Source organism: Phialemonium atrogriseum, assembly GCF_030411735.1.
Source record: "Phialemonium atrogriseum strain 8032-3 unplaced genomic scaffold QBC33scaffold_19, whole genome shotgun sequence".
Taxonomy (NCBI): domain Eukaryota; kingdom Fungi; phylum Ascomycota; class Sordariomycetes; order Cephalothecales; family Cephalothecaceae; genus Phialemonium; species Phialemonium atrogriseum.
The window spans coordinates 142,503-167,114 of NW_026848156.1; the positions used below are offsets into that span (position 1 = coordinate 142,503).

General features: G+C 56.1%; 9 protein-coding genes across 9 annotated transcripts; 5 read left to right on the top strand and 4 right to left on the bottom strand.

Annotated features, from left to right (window-relative positions):
* The first annotated feature begins 265 nt into the window (after window positions 1–265).
* On the top strand, window positions 266–1,094 carry QBC33DRAFT_544246 (uncharacterized protein). Its single transcript, XM_060428431.1, has 3 exons — window positions 266–541; window positions 606–655; window positions 752–1,094. Exons 1-3 carry the CDS (start codon window positions 409–411, stop codon window positions 920–922), a joined length of 354 nt encoding a protein of 117 aa, XP_060281627.1. The 5' UTR covers window positions 266–408; the 3' UTR covers window positions 923–1,094.
* Window positions 819–2,130, bottom strand: QBC33DRAFT_495371 (uncharacterized protein). The gene is made up of 2 exons (XM_060425543.1): window positions 1,459–2,130; window positions 819–1,394 (listed from the first exon to the last, which is right to left on the bottom strand). Exons 1-2 carry the CDS (start codon window positions 2,037–2,039, stop codon window positions 1,079–1,081), a joined length of 897 nt encoding a protein of 298 aa, XP_060281628.1. The 5' UTR covers window positions 2,040–2,130; the 3' UTR covers window positions 819–1,078.
* A 1,463-nt stretch (window positions 2,131–3,593) lies between these two features.
* On the bottom strand, window positions 3,594–5,275 carry QBC33DRAFT_544250 (uncharacterized protein). The gene is made up of 6 exons (XM_060428432.1): window positions 4,990–5,275; window positions 4,692–4,930; window positions 4,565–4,623; window positions 4,209–4,465; window positions 4,019–4,115; window positions 3,594–3,958 (listed from the first exon to the last, which is right to left on the bottom strand). The coding sequence occupies exons 1-6, from the start codon at window positions 5,009–5,011 to the stop codon at window positions 3,751–3,753; spliced, it is 882 nt and encodes a 293-aa protein (XP_060281629.1). The 5' UTR covers window positions 5,012–5,275; the 3' UTR covers window positions 3,594–3,750.
* A 362-nt stretch (window positions 5,276–5,637) lies between these two features.
* Window positions 5,638–7,280, top strand: QBC33DRAFT_141011 (uncharacterized protein). The gene is made up of 2 exons (XM_060422111.1): window positions 5,638–5,959; window positions 6,021–7,280. The coding sequence occupies exons 1-2, from the start codon at window positions 5,746–5,748 to the stop codon at window positions 7,097–7,099; spliced, it is 1,293 nt and encodes a 430-aa protein (XP_060281630.1). The 5' UTR covers window positions 5,638–5,745; the 3' UTR covers window positions 7,100–7,280.
* Window positions 7,281–8,169: 889 nt separating this feature from the next.
* QBC33DRAFT_495378 (phytanoyl-CoA dioxygenase) lies at window positions 8,170–9,536 on the top strand. Its single transcript, XM_060425544.1, has one exon. It carries the CDS (start codon window positions 8,289–8,291, stop codon window positions 9,174–9,176), a length of 888 nt encoding a protein of 295 aa, XP_060281631.1. The 5' UTR covers window positions 8,170–8,288; the 3' UTR covers window positions 9,177–9,536.
* Window positions 9,537–10,259: 723 nt separating this feature from the next.
* Window positions 10,260–11,205, bottom strand: QBC33DRAFT_455167 (putative endo-beta-xylanase; the record flags this gene model as incomplete). The annotated part of the gene is made up of 4 exons (XM_060424762.1): window positions 10,260–10,421; window positions 10,556–10,759; window positions 10,827–10,869; window positions 10,949–11,205. The coding sequence occupies 4 exons, from the start codon at window positions 11,203–11,205 to the stop codon at window positions 10,260–10,262; spliced, it is 666 nt and encodes a 221-aa protein (XP_060281632.1).
* A 3,402-nt stretch (window positions 11,206–14,607) lies between these two features.
* On the top strand, window positions 14,608–17,563 carry QBC33DRAFT_560785 (ARM repeat-containing protein; the record flags this gene model as incomplete). The annotated part of the gene is made up of 3 exons (XM_060430085.1): window positions 14,608–14,664; window positions 14,745–17,429; window positions 17,537–17,563. The coding sequence occupies 3 exons, from the start codon at window positions 14,608–14,610 to the stop codon at window positions 17,561–17,563; spliced, it is 2,769 nt and encodes a 922-aa protein (XP_060281633.1).
* A 1,694-nt stretch (window positions 17,564–19,257) lies between these two features.
* Window positions 19,258–20,494, top strand: QBC33DRAFT_495386 (alcohol dehydrogenase; the record flags this gene model as incomplete). Its single annotated transcript, XM_060425545.1, has 3 exons — window positions 19,258–19,363; window positions 19,447–19,800; window positions 19,876–20,494. Coding segments are annotated over 3 exons (1,034 nt in total), but the record flags the coding sequence as incomplete, so codon positions are not given.
* A 210-nt stretch (window positions 20,495–20,704) lies between these two features.
* On the bottom strand, window positions 20,705–24,220 carry QBC33DRAFT_544265 (OPT oligopeptide transporter protein-domain-containing protein). The gene is made up of 6 exons (XM_060428433.1): window positions 23,214–24,220; window positions 23,076–23,084; window positions 22,580–22,995; window positions 22,054–22,514; window positions 21,609–21,965; window positions 20,705–21,501 (listed from the first exon to the last, which is right to left on the bottom strand). The coding sequence occupies exons 1-6, from the start codon at window positions 23,963–23,965 to the stop codon at window positions 21,082–21,084; spliced, it is 2,415 nt and encodes an 804-aa protein (XP_060281635.1). The 5' UTR covers window positions 23,966–24,220; the 3' UTR covers window positions 20,705–21,081.
* Window positions 24,221–24,612: the final 392 nt, after the last annotated feature.

Genomic DNA, 24,612 nt, shown 5'->3' on the forward strand with positions numbered 1-24,612 from the left:
AAGAGGTACCCCACACTCGGATCCCCCAAGGCAGCCACGCGGGTGTTTGGATCAGTGGATCAGGGGTCTTCCCCTAATGTAAGTGTTCGTTCGGAAAAGCCGAGGGCCAGCAAGTGGAAAGTGGAGGTGCCTGGGAATTCCGGGATTAGCGCACTTTCTCGTTACCGGCAAGTTGGGAAGTATGAGATATCCCGCAGCCCCGCCATCGACGGATCGATTGGCTGGCCGGCGTCCCGGCATCGGCAATATGAGAAATTTCGGGAGCGTTCGATGGTGCAATCTACCGTTAGGATCCCCTCAAATTTCTTGGGGGTAAAAAGGCAAGGCAATGGCAGCTCCCAGCAGGGAGGGGAGCATGTTAGGGACAATTGGCGATTTTGACAACAGGTCGACAGAATAATAATCACAATGGCTGCGCCCAAGGGACCTTACAGGCTGGTGACCGTTAACACGGCACCCGAGCGAGCAAAGAAGCTGATTGGTCGCATGACCGAGGCCTTGAAGGACCAGTACGAGATCGAATACGTTGACAACTGTCAGAGTAAGTTGCACTTGGTGTTGGGAAGGTATGAAGGCGAGCACTCCTCTGACGGAAAGATTCACAGGCATCGACGAGGTGGTGCCAAAGGTCACGAAGCACAAGCCCAGCGTCCTGGTAGGTTCCAGTCGGTTCCAGTCGGTTCCAGTCATTGCCCCTGAACAGGAGGACGGTCATGGTTTTGGAAGAACGGCGATGCTGACTTGCGGCCAGTTCTGCGCTTCCATGTGGACGCCCGAGGAGGCGGAGAAGATCCAGTCGCTGGCGAGATCGATCGTGCCGGACATCAAGACACACGCCATCCCGATGGGACTGCAGGTTGAGAGGGGTCCCGATGCTGTAGTCGAATACCTCATAGAGAAGGTTCCGCTGCTACTGGGTTGATCTCGCTCTCTCTGTGTGTCTCTATTCTCTTTTCCTCTTTTGTTTCTCCTTTTTCTTTAGACAGGGCAATCATTTGGCTTCCAGGAGAGACCATAGATAGAATATGGAACATAAACTAGCCCTTGGGCGGAGACCAAGATTGGTCCTGGACGCTCGTCAGGTGCAATTCTCGACCCGAGACGATCCTCGCCACACATCGTCTGGCCGATTCCGTGGAGTGTTCCCAAAATCAGCTTGTCTCTCCTGGCTTGCGTATAGCAGAGTTCTAGCCTGGTTGTTCATGAGACTGCAAAGCCGGGAGAGCCTTTCCGGGAGAGCATCTGACTCGACTCGAGGAACCCTCCCCAACACAGCAGGGCCTTCTAGCGCTTCGTAGAACGGCCCGGATGGTGTTTGGTTGAAATCGTAAAACTGATGAAAATATGTTTCGCTTGCACAATAGGGAGAAGGGACTTGTTCGTAGCCGCGAATACTGAGGAATCCATGATGTTAGAAGGTGATATGACAAGCATCGACAAGGGCGGAGTAAAGCTCACTTACCACACAACGCGCTGCCAAAGGATACCAAGTTTCTCACATCGACATTTTTCAACCATTCACGACTATCACTCCATATGTAGGCAACTACCAGCCAGCGTCCCGTTAGCGATCGGGGTTCTTCCTCGGCCTGCTCCGAGAAAACGATTCGCCGCCCCCATTTCTGGTAGAAGTAGCCCTGAACATGTGGCGGGCGATGAAGGTATTGCAGCCCTTTTGGGTCTTCCACCCGATGATTTCGCCATGATTTCAGGCTGACGTTATTCTCCAGATTCTCCAGTTGTTCGGGAAGGTCGACGAGTAGATGGCGCATGACCAAATACCATGGCGCATGATCTTCTACGTCTGCAGCGTGATACTCTTCGGGGGCGTGAAAAGACATAAACATCCACCTGAAGGCTCGCTTCTTTGGTATAGCAAAATATGGTTTACCAACTGCCACACCTTCCACCATGCCGTCGAACACCTTGTCGATCCGAATTCGCCGATTATGACGTTTTGCTCTTTTGGCGATTGTTATATCATCATTTTCGTCGTCTGGGAATCGGGGATACAGCCACATGGATCTATACAACCACATGGTTATAGACCGCTACATGGTTACAGATTTTGTGGATGTAGATGGTTGATACGAAGAGACGATTCTTGATGGAGGTAGTTGTGGTGAGAAGGTGAGCAGGTGAGAAGGACCGAGGGATTGAGGGCCGGGGCGCCGGCCGTTTTATAGCCATATTACTGTATGTCGTGGCCCAAACTTTGAATCGCAGAATGACTCATGGAATAGAGTTGGACAGGCCACTTGCTGCAGTAAGCCGGTTGAGGCCGGAACTTTAACTGCCAATGCATCGGGTCACAACAGGGGCCGAGACACATGGTTGGTGGTGAGTGTATATTTGAGCTGAAGCTATGGAGGAAATCTAAATACAAGATGGACTGGTCTTCGTTTCCCTGCACTCACAGGTACTCACCCGGCGTAAAGCCAAAACACAGAGGATATCCGTACTTGCCGTCAGACAGCGTACAATGAGGATGAGTCTATGATGTCGGGCTCGGTATCAGTACTTACTGGACTATCGGAGGAGTTCCCGGCAACGCTCCAGCACTCAGGAAACCTGTGCAGTCGAGGCAAGTCCTGGTTGACTGCATGGCTACCTACCCTTTTTGGCGAGCCGAGGGGCTAGAATTGTTGGATGTGGCGATGGCTCCCGGAAGCTTTCCTCTGATGTTGTGGTGGATGGAGTTACCGTTGTAGAGAGTAGTATCAGAACGTGCTGCAAATGGAAGCTTCGTGTGGAGGAGACTGCTGGGCGTTGGACGCATATATTAATCGCTCGAATCCCCGGCTAACTCCCGTCTTCTCTTCTTCTTTTCTTCTTCAGCACTCATTCACCATGGCGACCACACTCAACCCCTCCCCATTCACCTTGGACACTCGCCACGCTTCACCCCATTCCACGGACACCTGGATGACACCCTTCGGCTCGAGACAACAACGCTTCATCCACTCACTGGCCCGGCCAAACACGTCTAGAAGGCGCTTTGCGGCACGATGGGGGCTATTGGAGCAATAGCTAGTATCGTGTATACCGTATTGTATATCCTTGACCGCCAATAAGGCTAGTTCATTTCTTGTTCTTTTCGTCTTTGGTGCTATTTGGTGTCGGTCCGCAAGCGCTGGCAGACCTGGGACGACGGACTGGCACCTTCTCGTTTTGGAAGGCTGACTTCCACCGATGCAGATCGGTCCTGCCCAAATCTTCCCCCGCGGAACGGGCATCCACCCCGAGCTCGTTGGAAGCCGTCCGGAAGTGTCTCTCTCGACTCAGCGAAGCAAAGCAAACAACCGAGATCATCTACCGCGTCTACCAACACCACGACTTCTTCCGCACATGGTATGCCCCCCCACGCTCGTCTCCTCCCCATCACCGCCCTCCCGCCCACACCCACGCGCTCTTAACCCAACCTCAACCCACCAGGTTCTACAATGTAACATACATCTCCTTCGCCGCATCCATAATCGGATTTGATGTTTGATGGTGGGGAGTCTGGGGTAGGAAAAAGGTTAGGGATAGGGGTAGGGGAATCACTGCATGGATAGGAGGTGTTTAACGTGCCGGGCTGGGAGTTGGTTCATGGCACGCTTCCGATATGTTATCAATAATATCAAGGGCGTCGCTTTTACACGTATTTGTCCGTCTATTCTCCATTGCTGGCACGAGCATTTACCTTATTCCAGTACAGCTGTACCTTTCCCAGAAAGAAAAACATAATTAAACACAGACACAACCCATTTACTCCTCGTTCTTGAACACGTTGACAAGCGTCCCCACATGCGGCAGGATCTCGACCGCAAACTCGTCCCCGTCTCGCAGCGTCACCTTGGGGGTCCGGCCCACGCCGACGCCGGCGGGTGTTCCAGTGATGATGAGCGTGCCCGCCGGCAGGGTCGTGCCCTGGGACAGGAAGCTGATTATCTTGGGGATGCTGAAGATGAGGTCACTTGGGAAAGACGGTTAGCTGGAGGACAAAAGGGAGTGTGGGGTTTAGGGGGGGACGAACTCGATGCCGCAGTCCTGGAGGACTTCACCGTTCTTGAGGCCACGGAGGCGGAGCTTCGAGGGGTCCTGGATCAAGTCCTTGGACACGAGGGTCGGGCCTAGAAGCAGGGGTTTAGTTTATCAGAACACCAAAGCTGCCACCAGGTCTCCACATCATCGACATGTTCTACGGGAAGGAAGGGAAGCCCTACCAATTGGGCACGCGCCGTCGAAGCCCTTGGAGAAACACCACTGCGACTGTGAGAACTGCGAGGACCGGCTCGACACGTCGTTGCAGGCCGTGTAGCCCAGGACGTAGTCCATTGCGTCGGCCTCGCTCACGTTCTTGGCCGTCTTGCCGAGCACGACCGCCAGCTCGGACTCATAGTCGCCGCAGTCGTCGACCTGGGTAATCTTGGGGAGGACCGTCGGCGCCGGCCACGGGTCGGCGAGACTCGTGCTGGGCTTGCTAGATTTCACACACACATACATACCGTTAGAATCCTGGTGACAAGGGGGGGTCCATTCCCAAGGGGGTGCCCGGGGTGCAGCGTGCTGGTTGGCTTACCAAAAGAGGGTGGGCGTATCCGGTATGGCCATCTTAGCTTCGGCGGCATGCTCCTTGTACTGGTGTCTCCGTGTCAGCGTTCATCGTCCAGGCTCGAGAGATGCAGCACCACCACGTCAGCACTCACGTTCAGGCCAATGCACCTGATCGTGCCGACCTCGTTCTGGGTCAGTGGCGACAGGATGCGGTCGATGGTCTCGGTGGCACCGGTGGCGGTACCCGCAGACAGGACCGAGTCGCCGGAGAAGACGCTGACGGCCACGTCCTCGCCCCTGCGGACGGCGAGGCCGACGTCGACGTCGGGCTTGACGGGCTGGCCGATGAGGATCCGCGATGGGCCCGACTTAGGCACGAAGCGCACGAGGCCTGCGTCCCCTGTCAGTTGACCGGTGACATGGCAATAGGATGGAGGACGGGCCACTTGCGCGTGAATGAAGCTGCGGCCATTCTGGGCGAATTCGAAAGGGGAAAAAAAAAATTGGTATTACTGGGCTGACGCTGTCTTCCTCGTATGTTGAAGTTACAAGTTCAATATTTTGATCCCTATCTATGCGGGGTCTCGGAAGATAGCTGTGCCTCTGACGACACTGATCTCGGCAAAACCCCGTTGTAGGTTCCGGAAACAAGATGACGGGATTTCCGCTGCTCCGACGGACCTCCGGCCTCGGAGCATTGGGGGGTTTTTGTGTGGATCGGCAGTTAGGCTGGTCGCTAAATCGTTGCGCCGTCGAGTATTTTCCACTGAGATGACAATTTTAAAGCACTAAGACATGGCAACAGCATGGCGACTGGCCAATTGGCTATCACAAGAACCGGCAATCCCTGTTCCTATTCGTGTCATCTAGATCGTGGTTGTGGGGCTTACCCCTTGCAAGACCCGCAGCTCAGAGATGACGCTAAACGCGGGGTCGAATGGTGGATCGACAGGAGCGCGGGGGGTATTGACTTTTTGCCTGCGACCTGAGATTGTGGTGTGATTTGTTGTGTAGGATACTGCTATATTCAAGAGTGAATCGTGCCACTGAATTGAATCCGAGATAACTTCATCGAGCTGAGTTTGTGCTGAATTGCCCTTCAGGCGACGACAGCTTCCGGCCCCGGCCCCCGCCCCCAATCCGATCTAGGCGGGAACCTTCGTCCAAACTCCCAACGACCCGAGATAGCGAGATAACAAAACGACCATGGAGTCTGTAAAGCCGCAGACACCGCATGGCAGCGGTTTCAGGCAATACCTGCCCGATCTCAGCATCCCTCGCTTCACCGCGATGCAGCAGCAGGACGCGCACGTCTATGCAAATGAGTTCAAGGAGAGCGGCCGGCCACCGTGGCTACATGGGCTGTATCTGCACTGGAAGAAGCTGTACGAGGCACCATTCCAGGGGGTCACCAACGATGGCAAGCCGATTATCTTTTTGCCGACCTTTGCCCAAGATCAAGCAATGCTAACGTGGAACAGGCAAGGTCCGCGACGGCCTCTTCAGCCTCGAGGATGAAGGGATCCCGATCGATACCATCACCGACGCCGCCAACGCCGTCCTCGCCGGCATGAGCGATCAGCAACGCCTCAAGACCTGCTACCACATCGACTCGCCTGAGTGGCGGACCTGGTCCAACCCCGAGTTCCTGCTCAGCGACAAGGGCATCCGGCTGGACGAGATCACCCCGGAGCTGCGAGCTAGCGTCTTGAAGGTGCTAGAGACGACCCTCTCGCCCGAGGGCTACAAGAAAGCCGTCAGCGCCATGCGGGTCAACCACTTCCTCGGCGAGCTGGTCCAGTCCCCCGCGGTCATGAACGAGTTCTCGTACAACTTTGTCCTCTTCGGCGCGCCCTCCACCACTCGCCCCTGGGGCTTCTCCTTCTACGGCCACCACCTCTGCCTCAACATCCTGCTCTACAAGACCCAGATCGTCGTCTCCCCCTGGTTCACCGGCGCCGAGCCGAACCTCATCGACGAGGGCCCTTACAAGGGCACCCGCATCCTCGAGAACGAGGAGACCCTCGGCCTGCGGCTGATGCAGAGCCTAGCTCCGGAGCAGCAGTCCAGGGCGCAAGTGTACAAGCAGATGGAGGACCCAGCCATGCCGCACGGCCGCTGGAACCACGACGACCAACGCCACCTCTGCGGCGCCTACCGCGACAACCGGATCGTGCCGTACGAGGGCATCCTCGTCTCGGAGATGACGCCCTCCCAGCAGGACGTCGTCCTCGCCATCTGCGGCGAGTACCTCCTCTACCTTCCAGAGCAGGCGCGGCGGCAGCGGCTGGAGCAGATCCGCGGGTGGTTCGGCGAGACGTACTTCTGCTGGATCGGCGGGTTCGGCGACGAGGACCCGTTCTACTACCGCGTGCAGAGCCCCGTCGTCGTCGCCGAGTTCGACCACCACTCGGGCGTGTTCCTGACCAACGGGCAGCCGGCAAAGTTCCACATCCACACCCTGCTGAGGACGCCCAACGGCGGGGACTACGGCGTCGCGCTCAGGGCGCTGGTGCCGGGCGTGGAGCAGGGGTACCTGTGGGAGGGCGTGAGGGAGTGAGGGCGGCCGGCCGGGCACGGTCGTGGGACGGAGTAAACCCATATATTTAACTTACAAGTACCTAGTCTAATTTGATGGGAATTTCTCCAGGGGCATGCGCTAGGTATTTTCTCCGCAGGCAGTCGGTTAGTGTATCACAGGTGGCAGTTGCTGTCCATCGCTATTGATATTGCTGTCTATCGCTCTTGCTATCACTCCTGTCACTCTTGCCGTTTCTTCCCATCGCTATTGCAGTTGCTAGGAATGGCAATAGTGACAGCAATGACAATAGTGACAGCAATGGCAATAGTGACAGCAATGGCAATAGTGACAGCAATGGCAATAGTGACTAACAACGATGCAGCTGTTGCCAACCTGCCACCTACCTACAGAGCAAATGTCGCATCCCCCAGAGAAATTCCCCAGTAAGGTAGACTTTGTATTGCCAATATAATGTAAAAATGCTGCTTTTTTTGCTAGATATATTACAATCTAGTAAGAGTTCATTAGCTATATTGCCTATGCTATATCCTATTTTTACACTAGCAAGCTCATAGCATTTATTACTTCTAATACCTCTCTCTTTTCATCTCTCTGCCTATCCTTTTTGCTATGACTATTTATATACCCTTAGACTGCATTGTTTGCTTTATTCAAAGGTAAGTAGTAAAGCCTTGTGTATGTCAACTAGCTTATACTCGCCTTTATGCTAGGCAATGTAGTTTTGTTCAGCATCTAAGGTAAAGCAGTAAGGCTAATGGCGAGGGGGAGATAATGTTGGCCTTGGGGAGAGTACCTTTGTCACAAGGGTGTTGATTTAGGTGGTGGTGTTTGGCTTAGTCTCCGCCACAGCGACAGTCTTTTATTATTGGTATGACGGGGTTTGAAGGTGGAAAGAGAGCTTGCATACGCTGTATGGCATCAGTGCGCTGATCATGGCGAGGATGTAATTATTCTTGGTGGTGTAACGTTGCTCTGCGGTTGCGTCGAGAGCCTCAGGTCGCGCGGGGAACCCGGAGTGATCGGCAGACGGACCAGACGATGGATCCGATCCGTCGAGTCTCGAAAATAATAGATAACGACCATTCCACCTTTCCCCATCCCATCCCCACCGACAAAAGCTAGTCCAAGCTCCCATCAGAACCCCGCGCACCACTGGTTCTTTTTCTTATCACGTTATCTTCACCAGCCACCTCGTCACACGCCCAGCATGACAGCAGACTCGCTCCTCGACCGCCTCAACCGGGACGGTTTCGTGGTCATCCCGTCTGCCATCCCGCCGCCCCAGGTCGCCGCCCTCCGCTCCGCAGCACAGCACTCGGCAGCGCACGCCCGCGCCGGCAACTGGCCCCACGTGCGCACCCTCCCCAAGCAATTCCCCCCCTGGCCTGTGTCCGGCCCGAACCCGGCCGCGCCCGGCATCTGGGGCGTGCAAGGCCTCCTGCACCCGGACATGCCGGGCCGCGAGGCGTACACATCTCTATACTTCTCGGACGCGATCCTGGCGCCGACGCGTGAGCTCCTAGGCTGCGAGGACGACGCGCTCGTCATGGAGCTGTGCAACCTCCTGGTGCGACCCGACCGCGACTTTGAGCTGCGCTGGCACCGCGACGATGTCCCGGACTCGGCGACGGCCGACGAGGAGGTGGCTCGCCTGCTGGGCTCGGGCCCCGCCCGCTCGGCGCAGTGGAACCTCGCGCTGTACGACGACGAGAGCCTCGTCGTCGTGCCGGGGTCGCACCGCCGGGCGAGGACGGACGAGGAGAGGGCGGCGGGCCCGTATGAGCCGGTCTTGCCGGGGCAGGTGGTTGTGCGGCTCGCTGCTGGGGACGCGGTGTTTTATAATAATAATATCTTGCATAGGGGTGTGTACGACTCGGGCAGGGAGCGCATGACGGTGCACGGGAGCGCGGGCCATGTCGATGGAGCGGCGGAGAGGGCGAGGAATGTCCTGCAGCATGGGTGCAGGGACTGGATTGACCGGTGCGACTTTGGTTTCCTCGATGAGGGGACGCGGGCTAAGGCGGAGAAGATGCGGGAGAGGCTGATCAGGATGGGGAGGGAGCATGGCGATGTTGGGTATTCCCTCGAGGGCTAGCGTGTGTGGCAGGGAGCTTGTACGCTTGTAATCTCGAGATGCTGTCGTGTTGAGACTTTGGATGGAGATTTCGAGGGCCGCGTTCGGGTGTTTTCCACAACGGACTTCTTGACTCACTTCACACATTGTGTGGAAGCGCAAAATCTATGGGCTGAAAGCTAGAATGGAACGAGGCCTGTTAAGGAGCCCGAGTTCACTCGCCGCCAAGAATAGTTCAGGAGGCTAGGCCCCGATGGTCTATTCAGATGATACGACAGGGAATTCGACGGACTGGGGCATCTTGTTGGTTGTCCCTAAGGGGACTTGAATATCCAACAACGACGACAAGCGCACCCTAGGTCAACATACATACACTTTAACCAGACTATCCTAGCCGTGATGGATCGTGAACCGTCCACACCTATTCTCATAATGGTGACGTCCACCTATATGCCTCAATAGAGCCTATAGCATCTGTGTGTTGGATTCCATGGCTCCGGATCTGAGAAGTAATTCTTTGCAGCTGTTGGATAGACCAGTTGGATAGACCAGGTGACTGGGGAAATAATTGGTTGATGACTCGAAACATCGTAAATCACGCGGTCAAAAAGACAGGTCCAGGAGGATGATACCGAGAAGGCAGAGAGATCGAAGATGCCCATGTCAGACGACCGCGCGGTTCGGTGTGAGAATGCACGGGCCACCCCCTTTCCCCCTTTTTGATAGATGTAAGAAGAACGCATGATTGGGCCTCGCCAGTTCCTGGTGCAGACCTCATATCCATGACAAAAGAGCATAGGTCGAAAGTTGTGTACGGTGTTAGAATCCAAGCATCTGCATAGGTAAGGTACTATGTGCCTTGACTGCTGTGACGAAGAAGTGACCTAGTACCTCAGCACATCAATGTTCCGACTTGAAGTATATACAAACGTGACACTCAGTTTCTGGAGAATAATCTGGCCACAGCATAGCTCATTCAGACATCCCAGCATCTCGCCAGTCACAACCTCTCCCCAAATCATCGTCACATCCCTCCTAACCAGTTAAGTCCACCCCAAACAGCACAACCAGCCATGACCGGCTCGTCCCTATAAGCTCAGCATCTCATGGCGGGGTCTCGACCTTGATGGTGGCCGACCCGCTGCTGAAGTAGCCCTCGGTGGCGACGATCATGTAGTCGTGCGAGCCCAACCTCAGGCCAGCCTTCTCCCACGCGGCGAAGTGGTTGCCCGTGGTGACGTTGCCACCGGTGTGCTTGTCCTGGCGCTGAAGGGGGGAAAACCATGGTCAGCGCGAGTGTTCTCACCATGGAAAGCGGGCCCCCTTGTGTTTATTTCCTCTTCTGCTTTGCTCCTCTGATTTAAAACTGCTGGGGACGGACGACAGAAAATGATACTCACAATGGACCAGTACTGCTGGAAGGTGGATGTGCCCTCGATGCTGGGCTGGTTGGTCCGCGTGCTGACGTAGATGTCGTAGACGCCCCCGTCGGTGGTGACGGAGCCCTTCTTCTGCGCGTTGGAGGCCGGGTTGTAGGTGCCAAAGTTCTCGACGACGTAGTACTCGACGAGCGGGTTCTTGGTCCACCCATAGACGGCGAGGTACTGGGGCAAAAGGTTAGCAATGCTTTTTTTTTTTTCCATCCAGGGGGGGTTGGTATTTTCTACTCACGCTGTTGCCGTTGGGGTTGTAGCTTCCCGAGTAGGAGATGGTCCTGTGGAGCGCAACCTCGTCAGCACAACCTTTGATTCCCCCATACCGACGCAAAGCCATGAGGCTTAGTGAACTCGTACTTTGGGCCACCGGGCTTCCACCCCTTCCCGCCCACAAAGTTGCCGCCGCCGCCGCCCCACCTGACGCTGTACTGGCCGCCGGCCTCGTTGGTGTACGTGACGTCGGAGCCGCCGTCGGTCCACCACGAGTAGTAGTAGCCGTTGTGCGTGCCCGTGGAGCTGGGGGTCGCCCGCTTGTCGTGGACGTCGGGGGTGGGGCCGGCGAGGGCTCCGGCGACGGCCGAGAGGGCGACTACGAGGGATGAGAAGGCGACCATGGCTGAACTGGTTGTGTGATTGGACGATTCAAGGTGCTCTTGAGTTGCCTGTGGTTGTGGTTCAGCACTTGCGGCGAGGCCCCGTGCCTTTATAAATATCGCCCCCCGGGCCCGTCTTCAGGCCAGGTCCGGTTAATCTACGTCGTTGGTAATTATCCCTACATTGGGTCATTGTGTGCATGTGGAAACCTGGAGATTTCATCTTTGCAAAGGGGAGCGGGATGAGGAGCTGTGTATGGAAATATATTAACGTATTCGTAGGTTTGGGGGTATCATGACCGGGATATCAGCCGTCCTAATCCGTATAGACGAGGAGAGAGCGGATAATCAACGACGATCTTGGCAGGCCTCGCCCAAAATATTCCACCTCTAACCGCCCTCGCTCTAACTGCTCTCCGGACAATAGGGACAATATCTATCCCACCCCGTGTAAAAAGCTCCTCTCCACTCGGAGTTTCACGATGGGAGGCACCACCAACGGGTAATTCGAGCTTGGCCACCACTTAACCACGACTTGGCGAGCCAAGCGCGCTGTTGTGCCCTTTTGCCGGCGTGGTTAATACTGACTTGGCGCTTGGCGCCTAGCCCTACTAGACGACGTGACCTCTGTTGAAAGCGACCTCAGCCCGAGTCCTCGTAGAGTTTGTGCGAGTAGCAATAGTGCGGTAAAATCACGATCGCCCCAGTAACCCAACCTTGGCCCTCTCGAAAAGGAAATTCCGGCTGGGGGACGCCGGAGTGAGTAACATCGAATTTATTCTGGATTGCGCGCTGTCGCGGGCTGTAATTGCGTGCTCTTGGGAAGCGTTGGTGTTTTGAGGGATTTGCCTGCTGGGATGCTGTGGAGAGCGAGGGATTCAGGCGCCAGGGCACGAAGGGGTAAGACCAGGGAAATCGCACGTGGAAATGATCAGAGGACACCTAATTTAGTGCGCAAAAATTGGGAGGCGAAGCAGTATGCCTTGTCCCTGTTGGTGGTCCCACAGTCTCCTATTTGATATCTCAAGTTCTTGGATACGTGGCGATTTGTCGTATCCCCTCTTATTCGGAATGGCGACGCAGAAAGTAGAGTTGGACAAGTTCTAGATCAGGTCAATAGGGGCGGATGCAAGCGAGTTACTGGCCAAAACACAAGTCATTACTTGCTACTCGATGCACATACATTGATAAAAGGGGAGCCTTGAGGCGGAAAAGGCTATCGGGAGAACACTTCTAGAAGCGAAGACAACCAAGCCATAGGCTAAATACTCTCTTGGTTCAACTGCGTAAAGTATGAGAGCTGGAAAAACTACATCGACCTTTCACGATCGCCAAGCTACTTTACTGGCTTGCAGGTCCAATAATTAGCCTCCAATTTACAGCTATGCATACGATATAGAGCCATTCCTAGAGTTGTCCTAAAGCTAGCAGTATTAGCTTGATCCAAGGATAACGAGTACCAAGGAAGCCAAGTCTGGCGAGAGACGGGGATGAATCAACACGACGGTAGCAAGAACGCTAGTCGAGCTCATGAATATAGCCGTAACTCCCGACGGTTCTTGACATTATCAACGCAGTGTGAACGACGAAGTAGGCGACTCACAGGGGGGGAGGGTAAGTGCAGGTGCAGAAGGAATATGTTGGAATACTGGAGTAGTAGGGAGGAACAACAGGACAGTTCGTCCGCCTGCAACCAACGGCTAGACAGGGCGAGATCCTGCCCTAGTGGATAGAGCAGCTTATTGCGTCCCAAGTTGCCATGTCCCAATACGCGTCTTGCGCATCTCAGAGCTTAGTTATCTTTTGCCAACCGCCCGTAGCTAAGATTGACAATACTGCTTGACGGGGGCTGCTTCTTGGAGCGTACCTACGGTGGAAGATGCCGACAAGACGGCTGTGGGAAGTTGCGCAGCATGAGATGCGGTGCTCAAGGCGAATACACGTGATACTTGCCTCCGGCCTGGAGCTTGAGATGTCCTGCAGTCGAGCCGTGCCTCGGTGAGAGCGAGTGGTAACGTCCTATGTCCATCCCAAAGGCTTGCCTCAGCTGGCGTTTGCCACAGCGCCACAAAACGTTGCCCGAGGACGGTATCCCAGCTACTCTAGACAAGACAACTCGCACTGAACCGAGCCTGTGGTCGTGCCCAGGAAGAGTCCAGAGTTTGCGAAAGGCAAGCAGTGTTCCGTCACGAAGGTCGCAAAGGTCAAGGACAGCAACGGTCGGCATGTAGGCCTCGATCTCGCGCTCCAGAACGCCCAGTCCCCAGCCCCGAATCCTGATTTGTAGAGTCTTCCGATCCAGCAACGAGCTACGAGAGTATCGGGCGGGATGCGACGTAATTGGTAGCTTCTCGGCAAGGTTCTAGATTACGCCGTGCTGGCGACCATGACGGCCAGGAGTCGAGCCCTTGGTTACTCTTCGCCAGCGAGGTCTGGGGGGATTGTCGAGCTCAAATTGTAGCGCCGCGCTGTGCGACCGGGGCAGGTCCTTTTGGAAGTGAGGTTTTGTGGGGATGCCCGTTGGTGGGTCCGCACTTCGAGGCTCTAGACATGTGGCCCGGGCAACCGGCAGTCGTTGCCCCGATCGACCAGTCAAAATACAGATTTCCACATTGCCAGCTGGCATATCCGCCATTGATGATGTCACCCGTCAAACTGTATTGGGTGGCGCTCTTGTTCATTGGGCAGCGACCATCAACAGAACAGATAGGCCACACGTATCTGCAGACAGGAAAATGCAGAGAGAAGAAATACCGGAACAAGGTGTACACGTAAAAAACATACATGCCAATTTCCCCAGTTCTTGAAGCTGGCTGTACTTTGTATCCTCAGGTATCTCTATCTCGTCAGGTGCCGGATCCTTCCCAGCCTGACCTCAATCTCGTCAGGTGCCACAGATCACCTGACCTCGCCTTCCCGCTTTCGCGCTTGTTGTTCCCTGTCCCCGACCCCTGCCCTGCCAACCGAAATTCCGCGTGCGGCAAGGACACGACTGACATCGTCAACAATCCTCGACGACAGCCAGACAAAGAAAGCCGAACCAAGATAACGACCTCTCTTTCCCGGAATTATTACTTTGTCTCAGGCGCGACCTTCTCTCGAACCGTCCACCCCACCGAAGAAGGCGCAAAATCTGCAGTTGGGCCCATGTATGTGTTCTGTTCCCCTCCATTCCAGCGGGCAGCCTCTGTTGCTCCCCTTGGTGTGCGACTCGAGACGTGTACTCCTTGATTGTCCGTATCCACGACAAGCATGAATACTAGAAGAAGCAATAAGCCGCTCATTAAACTAATCAACAAAGTCGTCAGCTTTTGCCAGCCTGACGAGTCCACCCACGACATCGACAACCCCGCTAAATCAAGACTTCGAGCCTCGACCGATCTCGAATTCACCCCCCCAAAGACTCCCGAGAAGCACAGCAAGATGGCGGAAGAAGAAGATTTCAGTTCCATGCCATTGGCGGACCGCTGGGTTCACAAGGTACATCTCGACGGGCTACTCAATCTTCACTCGATGACACTTCAGCGGATACACTAACTCTGTCCCACCCGGTCGCGTAGGTTTGGAAAGTACGCAAGCAAGCATACGAGGATGCAGCGAAGCAGTTCGAGAAGACTCCCGACGAACACGACCCTGCTTTCCGCCCCTTCTTGCAAGATACGGGTTTGATGAAAGGAGCAGCGGCCGACTCCAACGTTGCCGCCCAACAGGACGGCCTGGCGGCATTGTGCGCCTTCTTGAAGTACGGCGGTCGAGAAGGCGCCGTACGGACACGACCTCAGACTGTCACTCCAATCGTGGAGAAAGGTCTACCGTCGACAAGAGCGGCGATAAAGGCCTCGGCCCTTGAAGCACTCCTCCTCTACATCGAACTCGATGTACCCGGCCCCGTCATCGAAGAAATCCTGCCCGCCCTCTCCAACAAACAGCCAAAGATTATCGCCGCATCGCTCGCTGCCCTCACTCAGATTTACCACAACTACGGTTGCAAGACGGCCGATCCCAAGCCTGTCCTGAAACTTTTGCCAAAGGCGTTTGGTCACGCCGACAAGAATGTCCGAGCAGAAGCCACGAACCTCGCCGTGGAATTCTACAGATGGCTCCGGGATGCCATGAAGCCCATGTTCTGGAACGACCTGAAACCAACCCAGCAAACAGACCTCGAGGGCCAGTTCGAGAAGATAAAGGCAGAGCCAACTCCAAAGCAGGAACGCTTCCTCAGATCACAGCAGGCAGCCATGGCACGCGCGCCCGCTCCCGGCGCGGGTGGTGACGAAGCAGACGATGCAGACGACTATGTAGAGGAACCAGCAGAGATAGACGCCTTTGATCTCGCCGAACCCCAGGACGTCATATCCAAGGTTTCTCCCGACTTTTACGACAACATCGCATCTTCCAAATGGAAAGAGAGGAAGGAAGCACTTGAGGCGCTCTTTGCCGTCTTGAACGTGCCCAGGATCAAGGACGGCGACTTCGCCGAGATCAACCGCTGTCTGGCAAAGTGCATGAAGGATGCCAACATTGCTGTCGTCACCCAGGCAGCACAGTGCATCGAGGTCCTCGCAAAGGGTCTGAGGAGGGGTTACGGCAAATACCGGTCCATCGTCCAGCAGCCCGTGATGGAGAGGCTCAAGGAGAAGAAGCAAACCGTGTCCGACGCGCTGAGCGCAGCCTTGGATCAGATATTCTTGGCGACAAGTTTCACCGACTGTTTTGAGGATATCATCGCATTCCTAGTCCACAAGAACCCGCAGATCAAGGAGGGTACCATGAAGTTCCTCATCCGATGCTTGCGAATCACGAGGGACGTTCCAAGCAAGCAAGAGATAGGCACGATTGTGGAGTCGGCGAAGAAGCTTCTGTCCGAGTCGAGTGAGGGTCTGCGGTCCGGCGGCGCCGAGATCCTGGGAACGGTCATGAAGATCATTGGAGAGAGGCCAATGAAGCCTCACCTGGAAGGCCTGGATGAGATTCGAAAGACGAAGATCACCGAGTTCTATGAATCCGCCGAGGTCAAGGCCAAAGAAAAGCCCAAGCCACCGCCTGCACCTGCCCGAGGCCCGCCTGGAGGGCCCAAGAAGGCCGTCGCCGGGGGGAAGAAGGCACCAGCAGGTACCAAGAAACCCGCTCCGTCCTCAGCTGAACCCCTCGCACCGCAAGCTTCATCCCGCGCCGGCCCAGGCAGCAAATTGGGGATGCCCAAGCCCTCAGGCCTCGGAGGACTTAAAGCGCCTCAAAAGAGGACTCTTGCCGCTCCTGGTGGTGCTTCGCCCCGGCGACCGACAGCCGCACCACCCGTCATGGAGGATGAATATCCTGCATCTCCCCCCCCGCAGCCAAAGCCCCGTATTGGAGTTGGCAGAGGCGGGCTTGCAGCTCGATCTCTTGCAAAGCCGTCAGCCGCCCCCACCCAGGTCGCGCCATCCACATCGCCCACGCCATCGTCTGGCCTCACAGCCCTGGAACGCGCCGAGCTCGAGGAGCTCCGTGCAGCTAATGATCGGCTGATCAAACAGCTCGAGGACTCGCGCCACGACCGGTCCAAGCTGATGTCGGAGATCCAGGAGCTGAAGAACCAGAACGCCGGCCTCATCGAGGACCACACGCGCGACGTCCTCTCTATCAAGGCGAAGGAGACCCAGCTGGTGCGGGCGAGGAGCGATGCCGAGGCGGCGGAGCAGACCAACGAGCGCCTGCGCCGCGAGCTCGAGAGGCTTAAGCGGGCTCTGAGCAAGGCCGAGGCAGTCGGGGCCAACGGCGGTCCGGGGAGCCCCGTGAGCCCAAGCATAGGACTGGGCATGATGAGCCCCACGCACGACGACATGGGCATCTACCGGGACGGCAGCGGCGGCTTCCCGTCGGGCGCCAACAGGAACCGCATGAGCTTCACCAGCACCCTCAGCGAGGAGAAGGAGAACGGCGACATCGCCCCATACCCGCGGAACAAGCTCAGCCCCGAGCTGAGGTACGCCGGTAGCGCGGCGAGCAGCGGACGGGGGAGCCCGGCCAGGGGGTTCAGGAGGGACGCGGGCGGCGGCGGCGGGGGCGGCATGGCGTTCGACGGCGCGGATGCCGCCGCTGCGCCTTCGGGCCTGAGCTACGGCGGCGATCGAGCGGGTAGCCGGGCGGGCAGCCGGACGGGCGATGGTGGTGCGGGGGCCGGTCAGGGCGGGTCCGGCGTGGAGAGCTGGAAGAGGGCTGCCGAGGTGACGAGCCAGTTGAAGGCGCGGATCGAGCAGATGAAGGTAAGCCAGCACCTGCTGCAAAGCAAGAGCGGAGCAGAGCACTGCCTGTGCTACGCCCCCCCCCCCTGTTTAGGACATTTTCCTGACTAACCTTTTCTTTCCAACAGGCGAGGCAAGCCACATCGCGGCCTTGAAGAGAGAGAGGACAGAACTAGGCCAGAAGAGCATAATGAGATGTCGTCTTCTTCCCATCACAACTGGAAGGTCCTCCTTCCTTCTTTCCGGGAACGGGGGAGTCGGGGTCCGCGCTTTTCTTTCTTTCTTTTTTGAATGCATTTTCTGAGGCGTCGGATATGAGGCATACCCCCTCTTTATCTTTATAACCATTGTTCTATCTTATTTTTTTTTGGCCCCCTCTCTCCTCATCCCGGGGAATCGTGGGGGTGTGTGTTTTTCCGTCGAGATCCTGGGTTTTCGCGGAGTGATGATGGCGAGTCGAGGAGTAAATCTGCTCTCGATTATATCGAGTCGCTGTGGACCTGCTGCTGCGATGGGATGAGGGGCCTCGTTCGGGGTTGTAGGTCGTCGTCGACGGGAAATAGATGCTTGTATGGCTGAGTAATGGCACGTGTGGATTGTGTGATTTGTTCTGCCTCGCCTTGATGCTTTTGAGTCGACTGCTCTGCTCCGCAACGAGCGGAATCTCATCCGGAAATTCCACTTTCTCCTGGAATGTCGAGGATCGATCCACCGTCTATTTATGGTATAATCACGAGACAGCGACTGACTGCGACGGCAATGACAGAGACAGGCTGCTTGAATATACGGGGGAGAGGGGCTTTGCAAGGCGTATCGTTGTCTGGCTCGATACCATCAGAGCGGTCATCACCATCGACTTGGAGATGGGCGACGGGTTGAAGTGGATATCGACACTTCCGGGAACGCATGTATCCGGACAGTGCCGACTGGGTTATACGCCATTTCAGGTGCTCCCCTCACTTCTGCAGGACTTCCCAGACGATAATCCCACTGAGTCCATGCAGATTTACGAGACAATAGTTGAGTCACTGTTCAATACTAAAGCACTGGAGGAGGATGGTGCCATGCTATCCTTACCACCCTCTCCTAGATGTTGAGTTCAAGTTTGATGGCCCGATTCCTGTCTTGAAGAGTGATGATTTGTCGAGTTTAATCCCGGGTCCTCAGGCTTCGCCAGTCCTTGCCAATTGCAGCCGAAGAGGTTTGACAGCCTACCTCTTGTCTTATGCACGAGGTCAGGGCGAGCGTCTCTCTCAGGCTTCCGGACCCAGAGAAGCGGTGGTCTCCTTAACAAGCCCAATATGCCAGGATTAATCCACCAAATTATTACTTCATCGCCTTGTGTCTCTAACCTACTACGATTTTTGCAACGTTGGGAAGGGCGCATGCATTGAAGCCAACCAAACACGGACGGCTGGGAGATCCACAGAGACAAAGATAATCCAGGCTTGCTATCAAAACTACCAATACGCGCAAAGTTGCCATCAAAACTACCAATATGAGCAAAGTTGCTATCATAACCACCAATAAGCGTTGCAGCTGACAAATGTGACTATTAGACGCCAAGCGTCAACCAGCTGGAGATGACACGCAAACCCCGGTCTCCGTATTGTTTTGGGCGCGCCTTTCCACCTCAGGATCACGGCCCTGGTCTCACGTTGGCAAGTTATGGTCTGGGGACCTAATTATAGATGCCCTACAGGACTCCCCACATAGCCGAGGAGCATAAATATGAAGGCACTCCGTCGCTGTAGAGAGTTGTATTTCCAATATCCGCACTTCTTCTTCTGAGCTCAAGACCTATTAGCACTGCAATTGCCCCCTATCGATCTTGAAAATATATCCGAGAACATGGCTCCCTCAATGCCAACCCGCAAGCTGGGCAAGACCGACATCGAGATTCCCGTCATCGGCCTCGGCGCGATGGGGTTGAGCATCGCATACGGCTTTGGGGGGTACGTGTCGCCTCTCTGACTTTCGACTGCACAAGACCTTCCATATCAGTGTTCAGTACTTCGACGCTAACCGTTCTCCTCAGCACCGACGCCGAGCGTCTCGCGTTGCTCGACCGCGCCTGGGAGCTCAGCTGCACGCACTGGGACACCAGTGACGTCTACGGCGACAACGAGGACCTCCTCTCGAGGTGGTTCGAGCTGCACCCCGAGCGCCGGCGGGACATTGTGCTCGCGACGAAATGTGGCCTCACCTTGACGCCCAGGGGCGACGGAGGCTTTGATATGTCCGTCGATAGCTCGCCCGAGTACGTCATGAAGGCCTGCGAGCGGAGCCTCGCTCGTCTGGGCGTCGATTACATCGATCTGTATTATATACACCGTCTGGACGGGAAGACGCCCGTGGAGAAAACCATGGGGGCGTTGGCTGAGTTGAAGAAGTATGTCCCCCACCACCATCAACCCACAACCCCAACCCCTCCGGCGCGACGACTTACCAAAACGTGCGAACCCAGGCAGGGAAAGATCAGGGCCATCGGCATATCGGGCGCCTCGGCGACGTCGCTTCGGCGCGCGCACGCCGTCGCCGCCGTCGACGCCGCCCAGGTCGAGTACAGCCCGTGGGAGCTGGCGGTCGAGAGGGGCGGCGTGCTGGCGACGTGCCGCGAGCTGGGGGTCACGGTCGTCTGCTACAGCCCGCTGGGGCGCGGGTTCCTGACGGGCGCGCTGACGTCGCGGGACGACCTCGCCGAGGGGGATTTTCGGAGTGGCCTGCCACGGTTCGAGGAGGGGAACTTTGGGCGGAATCTGGGGTTCGTGGAGAGGCTGAGGGAGAAGGCGGCGGGGAAGGGGTGCACGCCTGCGCAGCTTTGTCTGGCGTGGTTGGTTGCGCAGGGGGGGGATGTGGTGGTTATTCCTGGGACGAAGAGGGTTGGGTATCTTGAGGAGAATGTTGGTGCTGCGGAGGTGGTGCTCTCCGAGGAGGAGGTGCGGGAGATTAGGGCTGAGGTGGATGCGGCTGATGTTGTCGGGGAGCCTTACATGGAGGGCGCTTTGCCTGAATACGAGGACACGCCTGAGTTGTCGTGAGGGTCGGTAGGGTGCATCTTTTATTTGGATGGAGATAGATCGAGGGACATAATAATGGTGCTAGTTCATCTGTTGATGGCTGCTCTCTGACCCTGGCCAAAACTTCTCACCACAACTATGGGACTGTGAGATAAATGCGTTTGGGAATCTCTCTGCGGGCAGGTGGTAAGTTGGCAACAGCTGCATCGCTGTCACTATTGCTATTCCTAGCAACGGCAATAGCGATGGACAGCAACGGCAAGAGTGACAGGAGTGACAGCAAGAGCGATAGACAGCAATGGCAATAGCAATAGACAGCGACAGCGACAGCAATAGGGAACAGCAAAAGCAACTGCCACCTGTGATGCACTAACCGCCTGCCCGCGGAGCAAATAGCGCATGCCCCTGGAGAAATTCCCATGCGTTTAAAGCGTAACAAAAGTCTGGCCTCTGGCCTAGAAATAGGGGGTGCACAACACAAGCAAACAAGTGGGCGAATAGGAAGACCATCCAAATCCTTGGCTGAGGTTTCGCCTGGAGAATGAATCCAGTGATACTGCTCCTGTGTTAGGCAAGAAACCCGTAGAAAATAGCCTTGTCGCTACATCTTTTTCTTTCTTCCCGCTGCCCTCACCCCCAAAATACACCCCCATTCAGCTATCATCAAGGGCAAAACACCTCTCACTACTATCTGCATTATTCCCCCACCAATTCGGCATAGTGACAATCTTCCCAGCGCCGAAGAAGAGGAAGATGAGCAACATGTTAAAGTTGAACCCGGCATCGAACGCGGCGGCGAGGATGTAGTTCCAGCGCGACCACAGGCCGTACCGGTACCGGTACGCCCAGTACATGACGACGAACCCGCCCAGGAACGTCGACGTGTACCCCGTGCTGATGTTGCCGTAGAAGATGGACATGCTGCTGAACAGGATCGTCGTGTTGAACAGGCGGAACTTGGCCCGCGGGAACGCCCGGTCGAGAGCGAACATCAGCACCGGGGCCCCGGCCCCAGCGAGGAAGCCGTACGGGAGAGGGGCGAAGGTGGGGATCTTGAAGAGGCGTTTGGGGCCCTGTTGGGGGGTGGGGGTGGTGGCGGGGGAGATCAGACACGCTTTACTTTGGGGAAGGGGAACGGGGGGGAAGCGGGGAGGAAGAAGGGGGGAATGTTTTGACATACCAGCAATACGTACTGCACACCAAGCGACAAGCTCGATGCGAGTGACTGGCCGGTCCACTGGTGAGTCGGGTCTACTATTTCACCCGTCAGGTAGTGTCTCTTGGTGGACAGCACCCAGCGGACGACCGCGTAGTTAATGGGCACGCCGATGAAGGATCCGAAGACCTGGGCGAAGAATACCGCCCGCGGCGGCACGTGCATGTAGTGGCCGATCTTCATGTCCTGGAGCTGTAGCTGGGCCCGGTACCATGCGTCGCCGGCGATAGATCCGTACGTCGAGGCGCCGCATGGATTCTTGTGTCCACTAACTGAGTTGGCCATGAGCCCATAGAGGAGCTCGTTGGTTGTCCCAATGGGCTATTTCAGGGGGGTTAGGGAGTTAGCTGTTGAAATATTCTCCTCGTCGTCAAGCACTGATAATTAATAATGATGATGCGCTCCTCACCAATTGGAAGTTGGACAAGGCGTATAGCCATCCCAGTGGCACCACAATAATGGCGCCCGTGGCAATGGCGATGATGAAGGTCCAGGCGGGGATGAACAAGGAGCCGGACGCCGTGATGGCAAGGAGGGTGACGAAGGAGATCATGAACAAGGTGAGATACCACCAGAGCGGCACCTCGGAATATGACCGCTGCAGGATGCTGAGCTGGTCGGTGAACTGCTCGCTGATCTCGCTCGATCCCGACTTGCGGCGCTCCCACAGCTTCGAGAGGCTCGACTTGGCCTGCTTGTAGCCAAAGAGGGCCATCCAAACAATTGCGGACGTGTAAGAGGCGTAATCAAAGAAGATAGACCACAGGAATTGTGCCGAGGCAAACGGCGGGCCCAACTCTTCGTAGGCAGTCTCGTTGAGGCTGACCTGGGGCGTCAACAGGTCATTGATTGGGTAGGCCGTGCCATTTTCTGCTGGGTTTTAGCTTCGACTTCACTACCACTAATTTAAGTCGGCGGCATGAAGGAGTTCTCACCCAAGAAGAGCCGATTCGACATCAGGTGATGCTTCCAGGATCCAAGGCGACCATACTTGGCCGCGGGAAGGAGAATCCAGCAGACGATGACGTATGCGATGAACATGATCACCTGCGTCCACCACGGGGTCAGGAACAGGCTAGTGTTAGCAGCGATGGCGGACCAGTCGAGCGAGAGGTTCAGCATGGAGGCGCCGCCGAAGCCAGCGCCGAGGAAGTTGGCCACGGGGTTGTGCGGCGCCACCCAGCAGAGGAAGGCGAGCGAGCCAAGCATCGGCCAGACGTACTCGGGCAGGAACTGCCACAGCGTGACGCCGAGGAGGACGCCGAAGAAGACGCGCATCTGCTTCCGGGACAGCCGTGACGGCTGCTCGCGCTGCTTCTTCTGCGTCTCGAAGAGCGCAGATTGGCAGACGCTGTTGTTGGCCGCGGGACATGTCAGTTGCTTGCCTAGTTTTTTAATCGATCACTGCCGGGACACAATGATATAACTCACGATTGAAACCTAAATACTTTGTTGTTAGCAGGGATGTTCGTCTTCAGGGGTGGGTGCAAAAAAGGGGTGCGCGTGACAAGGTCCAAGCAAATGGCACGACATCCCCATCGAGGATCACTCTGAACAATGCTCTCTTACCATGGATACTGGGGGTCGTAAATCAGGAATTGACGACCCAGCGCAGCAAATGAGTAACCCACGAATACGATTGACCACATGAAAAATATGGCGACGGCCGGGTTGACCCTGTAATCGAAGTAAAGCTCGGCCATGGATATCGGGGCGAAGCCCAGGTTGTAAGTGGCGCCCGACGCGGCGGAGATGGTGACCAGGACATGCTCCTTGACGCTGAACGGGCCCGGGTTCAGGTTGAACCCCCAGCCGGTGAGCGGGATCCTGACCTGGGTCGGCGGGAGGACGCGGGCGAGCCAGGCGCCGACGTAGCTCGAGGCGATCTGGACGAAGAAGACCGAGTAGGGCGCGTAGGTGGTGCGGTACTGGCTCATCTGCGCCATGAAGGCTCCCGGGGCGACGAAGAAGAGCGTCATGATGAAGTAGCGGAAGGTCAGCGTCGGCAGCGTCGGGTCGTCCTCGAAGCTGACGATGCGCCTGACGTAGGCGGGGATGTCCCTCACGCGGGGGTCGTCGTCGTCGAACACCTGCTCCGACCCGCTGGAGGTGGCGCTCGTGTATAGGAAGGGGGGCTTCTCTATGCCATCTTCCGCCTTGGCTTGCTGTTCCCTGTTTGACAGGTCGTCTGAGCCCGGATTACTACCGTTGACCCTTTCAATGGCTGGATGATGGGCCTCCTTTTCCTGGTCAACCGATCCAGGCGTGGGGCCTATCGGGTCGTTCTCCTCGTTCGGGACAGCCATTGTCGTGGGGGGCATTCAAGGAGTGCCAAGTCGCCAAGTCAGTTACCGCGGCCAAGAGCTGCAAGCCTAACGTCGCTTGGGATCATATATGTAGGGTCACACACATGACAATGCGAATGAACCCCAGTCGGATGAGTGCTTAACTTTGTAATCCTTTTTGTGGAATGAACTCTAATGCTTTCGACGAAACTCTTTCGATGGTGCAATCCCAAGGATTCAAAAATGTGCCGCTCATCAATCAATGTCTGCCGGATCAGGAAGGTCGCAAACAATGGCCCAGCACCTTACGAAGTGGCCAATTGGTGATTTCAGAGTTAATACTTCTGAGAATACCCGGTGATTCGCCCCAGTTTGTCGTACCGGCCCGCATTGAGGTGTCAATCCGCAGCGGGGCAGAGCCAAAACTTGACATGATCGTCTCACGTCATTCTGGAAACCCCCAAAAGAGAAGGTAGATGGAATACTGGCCTACCAACGCAATGGCGTCTTGGTCGTTCCTGGGAATAAGCAGATAACTCCAGCCCCGCGTTGGAACTATGGCAAGTTATGGAGCAGGAATAACCGTCACATGTGGGTGCGACGCTGGCGATCGTCGATTGTTTGTCTTTCATGCTTCCCTGATTGGCTCAACTTTTGATTACGGCTGGGCTGGGAAGGTGCAG

Bases quoted from the DNA above. Each gene is read 5' to 3' on its own strand.
- QBC33DRAFT_544246 (XM_060428431.1), top strand. From the start codon at position 409: ATGGCTGCGCCCAAGGGACCTTACAGGCTGGTGACCGTTAACACGGCA. The intron at 542-605 runs GTAAGTTGCACT...AAAGATTCACAG, and splicing joins ATACGTTGACAACTGTCAGA to GCATCGACGAGGTGGTGCCA. The intron at 656-751 runs GTAGGTTCCAGT...ACTTGCGGCCAG, and splicing joins AGCACAAGCCCAGCGTCCTG to TTCTGCGCTTCCATGTGGAC.
- QBC33DRAFT_495371 (XM_060425543.1), bottom strand. From the start codon at position 2,039: ATGTGGTTGTATAGATCCATGTGGCTGTATCCCCGATTCCCAGACGAC. The intron at 1,395-1,458 runs GTGAGCTTTACT...TGGATTCCTCAG, and splicing joins GGCAGCGCGTTGTGTGGTAA to TATTCGCGGCTACGAACAAG.
- QBC33DRAFT_544250 (XM_060428432.1), bottom strand. From the start codon at position 5,011: ATGGCCGCAGCTTCATTCACGC. The intron at 4,116-4,208 runs GTAGGGCTTCCC...CCCTGCTTCTAG, and splicing joins CGACGGCGCGTGCCCAATTG to GCCCGACCCTCGTGTCCAAG. The intron at 3,959-4,018 runs GTTCGTCCCCCC...GTCTTTCCCAAG, and splicing joins CTCCAGGACTGCGGCATCGA to TGACCTCATCTTCAGCATCC.
- QBC33DRAFT_141011 (XM_060422111.1), top strand. From the start codon at position 5,746: ATGGAGTCTGTAAAGCCGCAGACACCGCATGGCAGCGGTTTCAGGCAA. The intron at 5,960-6,020 runs GCAAGCCGATTA...AACGTGGAACAG, and splicing joins CCAGGGGGTCACCAACGATG to GCAAGGTCCGCGACGGCCTC.
- QBC33DRAFT_495378 (XM_060425544.1), top strand. From the start codon at position 8,289: ATGACAGCAGACTCGCTCCTCGACCGCCTCAACCGGGACGGTTTCGTG.
- QBC33DRAFT_544265 (XM_060428433.1), bottom strand. From the start codon at position 23,965: ATGCCCCCCACGACAATGGCTGTCCCGAACGAGGAGAACGACCCGATA. The intron at 21,966-22,053 runs GTGAGGAGCGCA...CCCCTGAAATAG, and splicing joins CCTTGTCCAACTTCCAATTG to CCCATTGGGACAACCAACGA. The intron at 21,502-21,608 runs GTATGTCAAAAC...ACCCCCCAACAG, and splicing joins GTGTGCAGTACGTATTGCTG to GGCCCCAAACGCCTCTTCAA.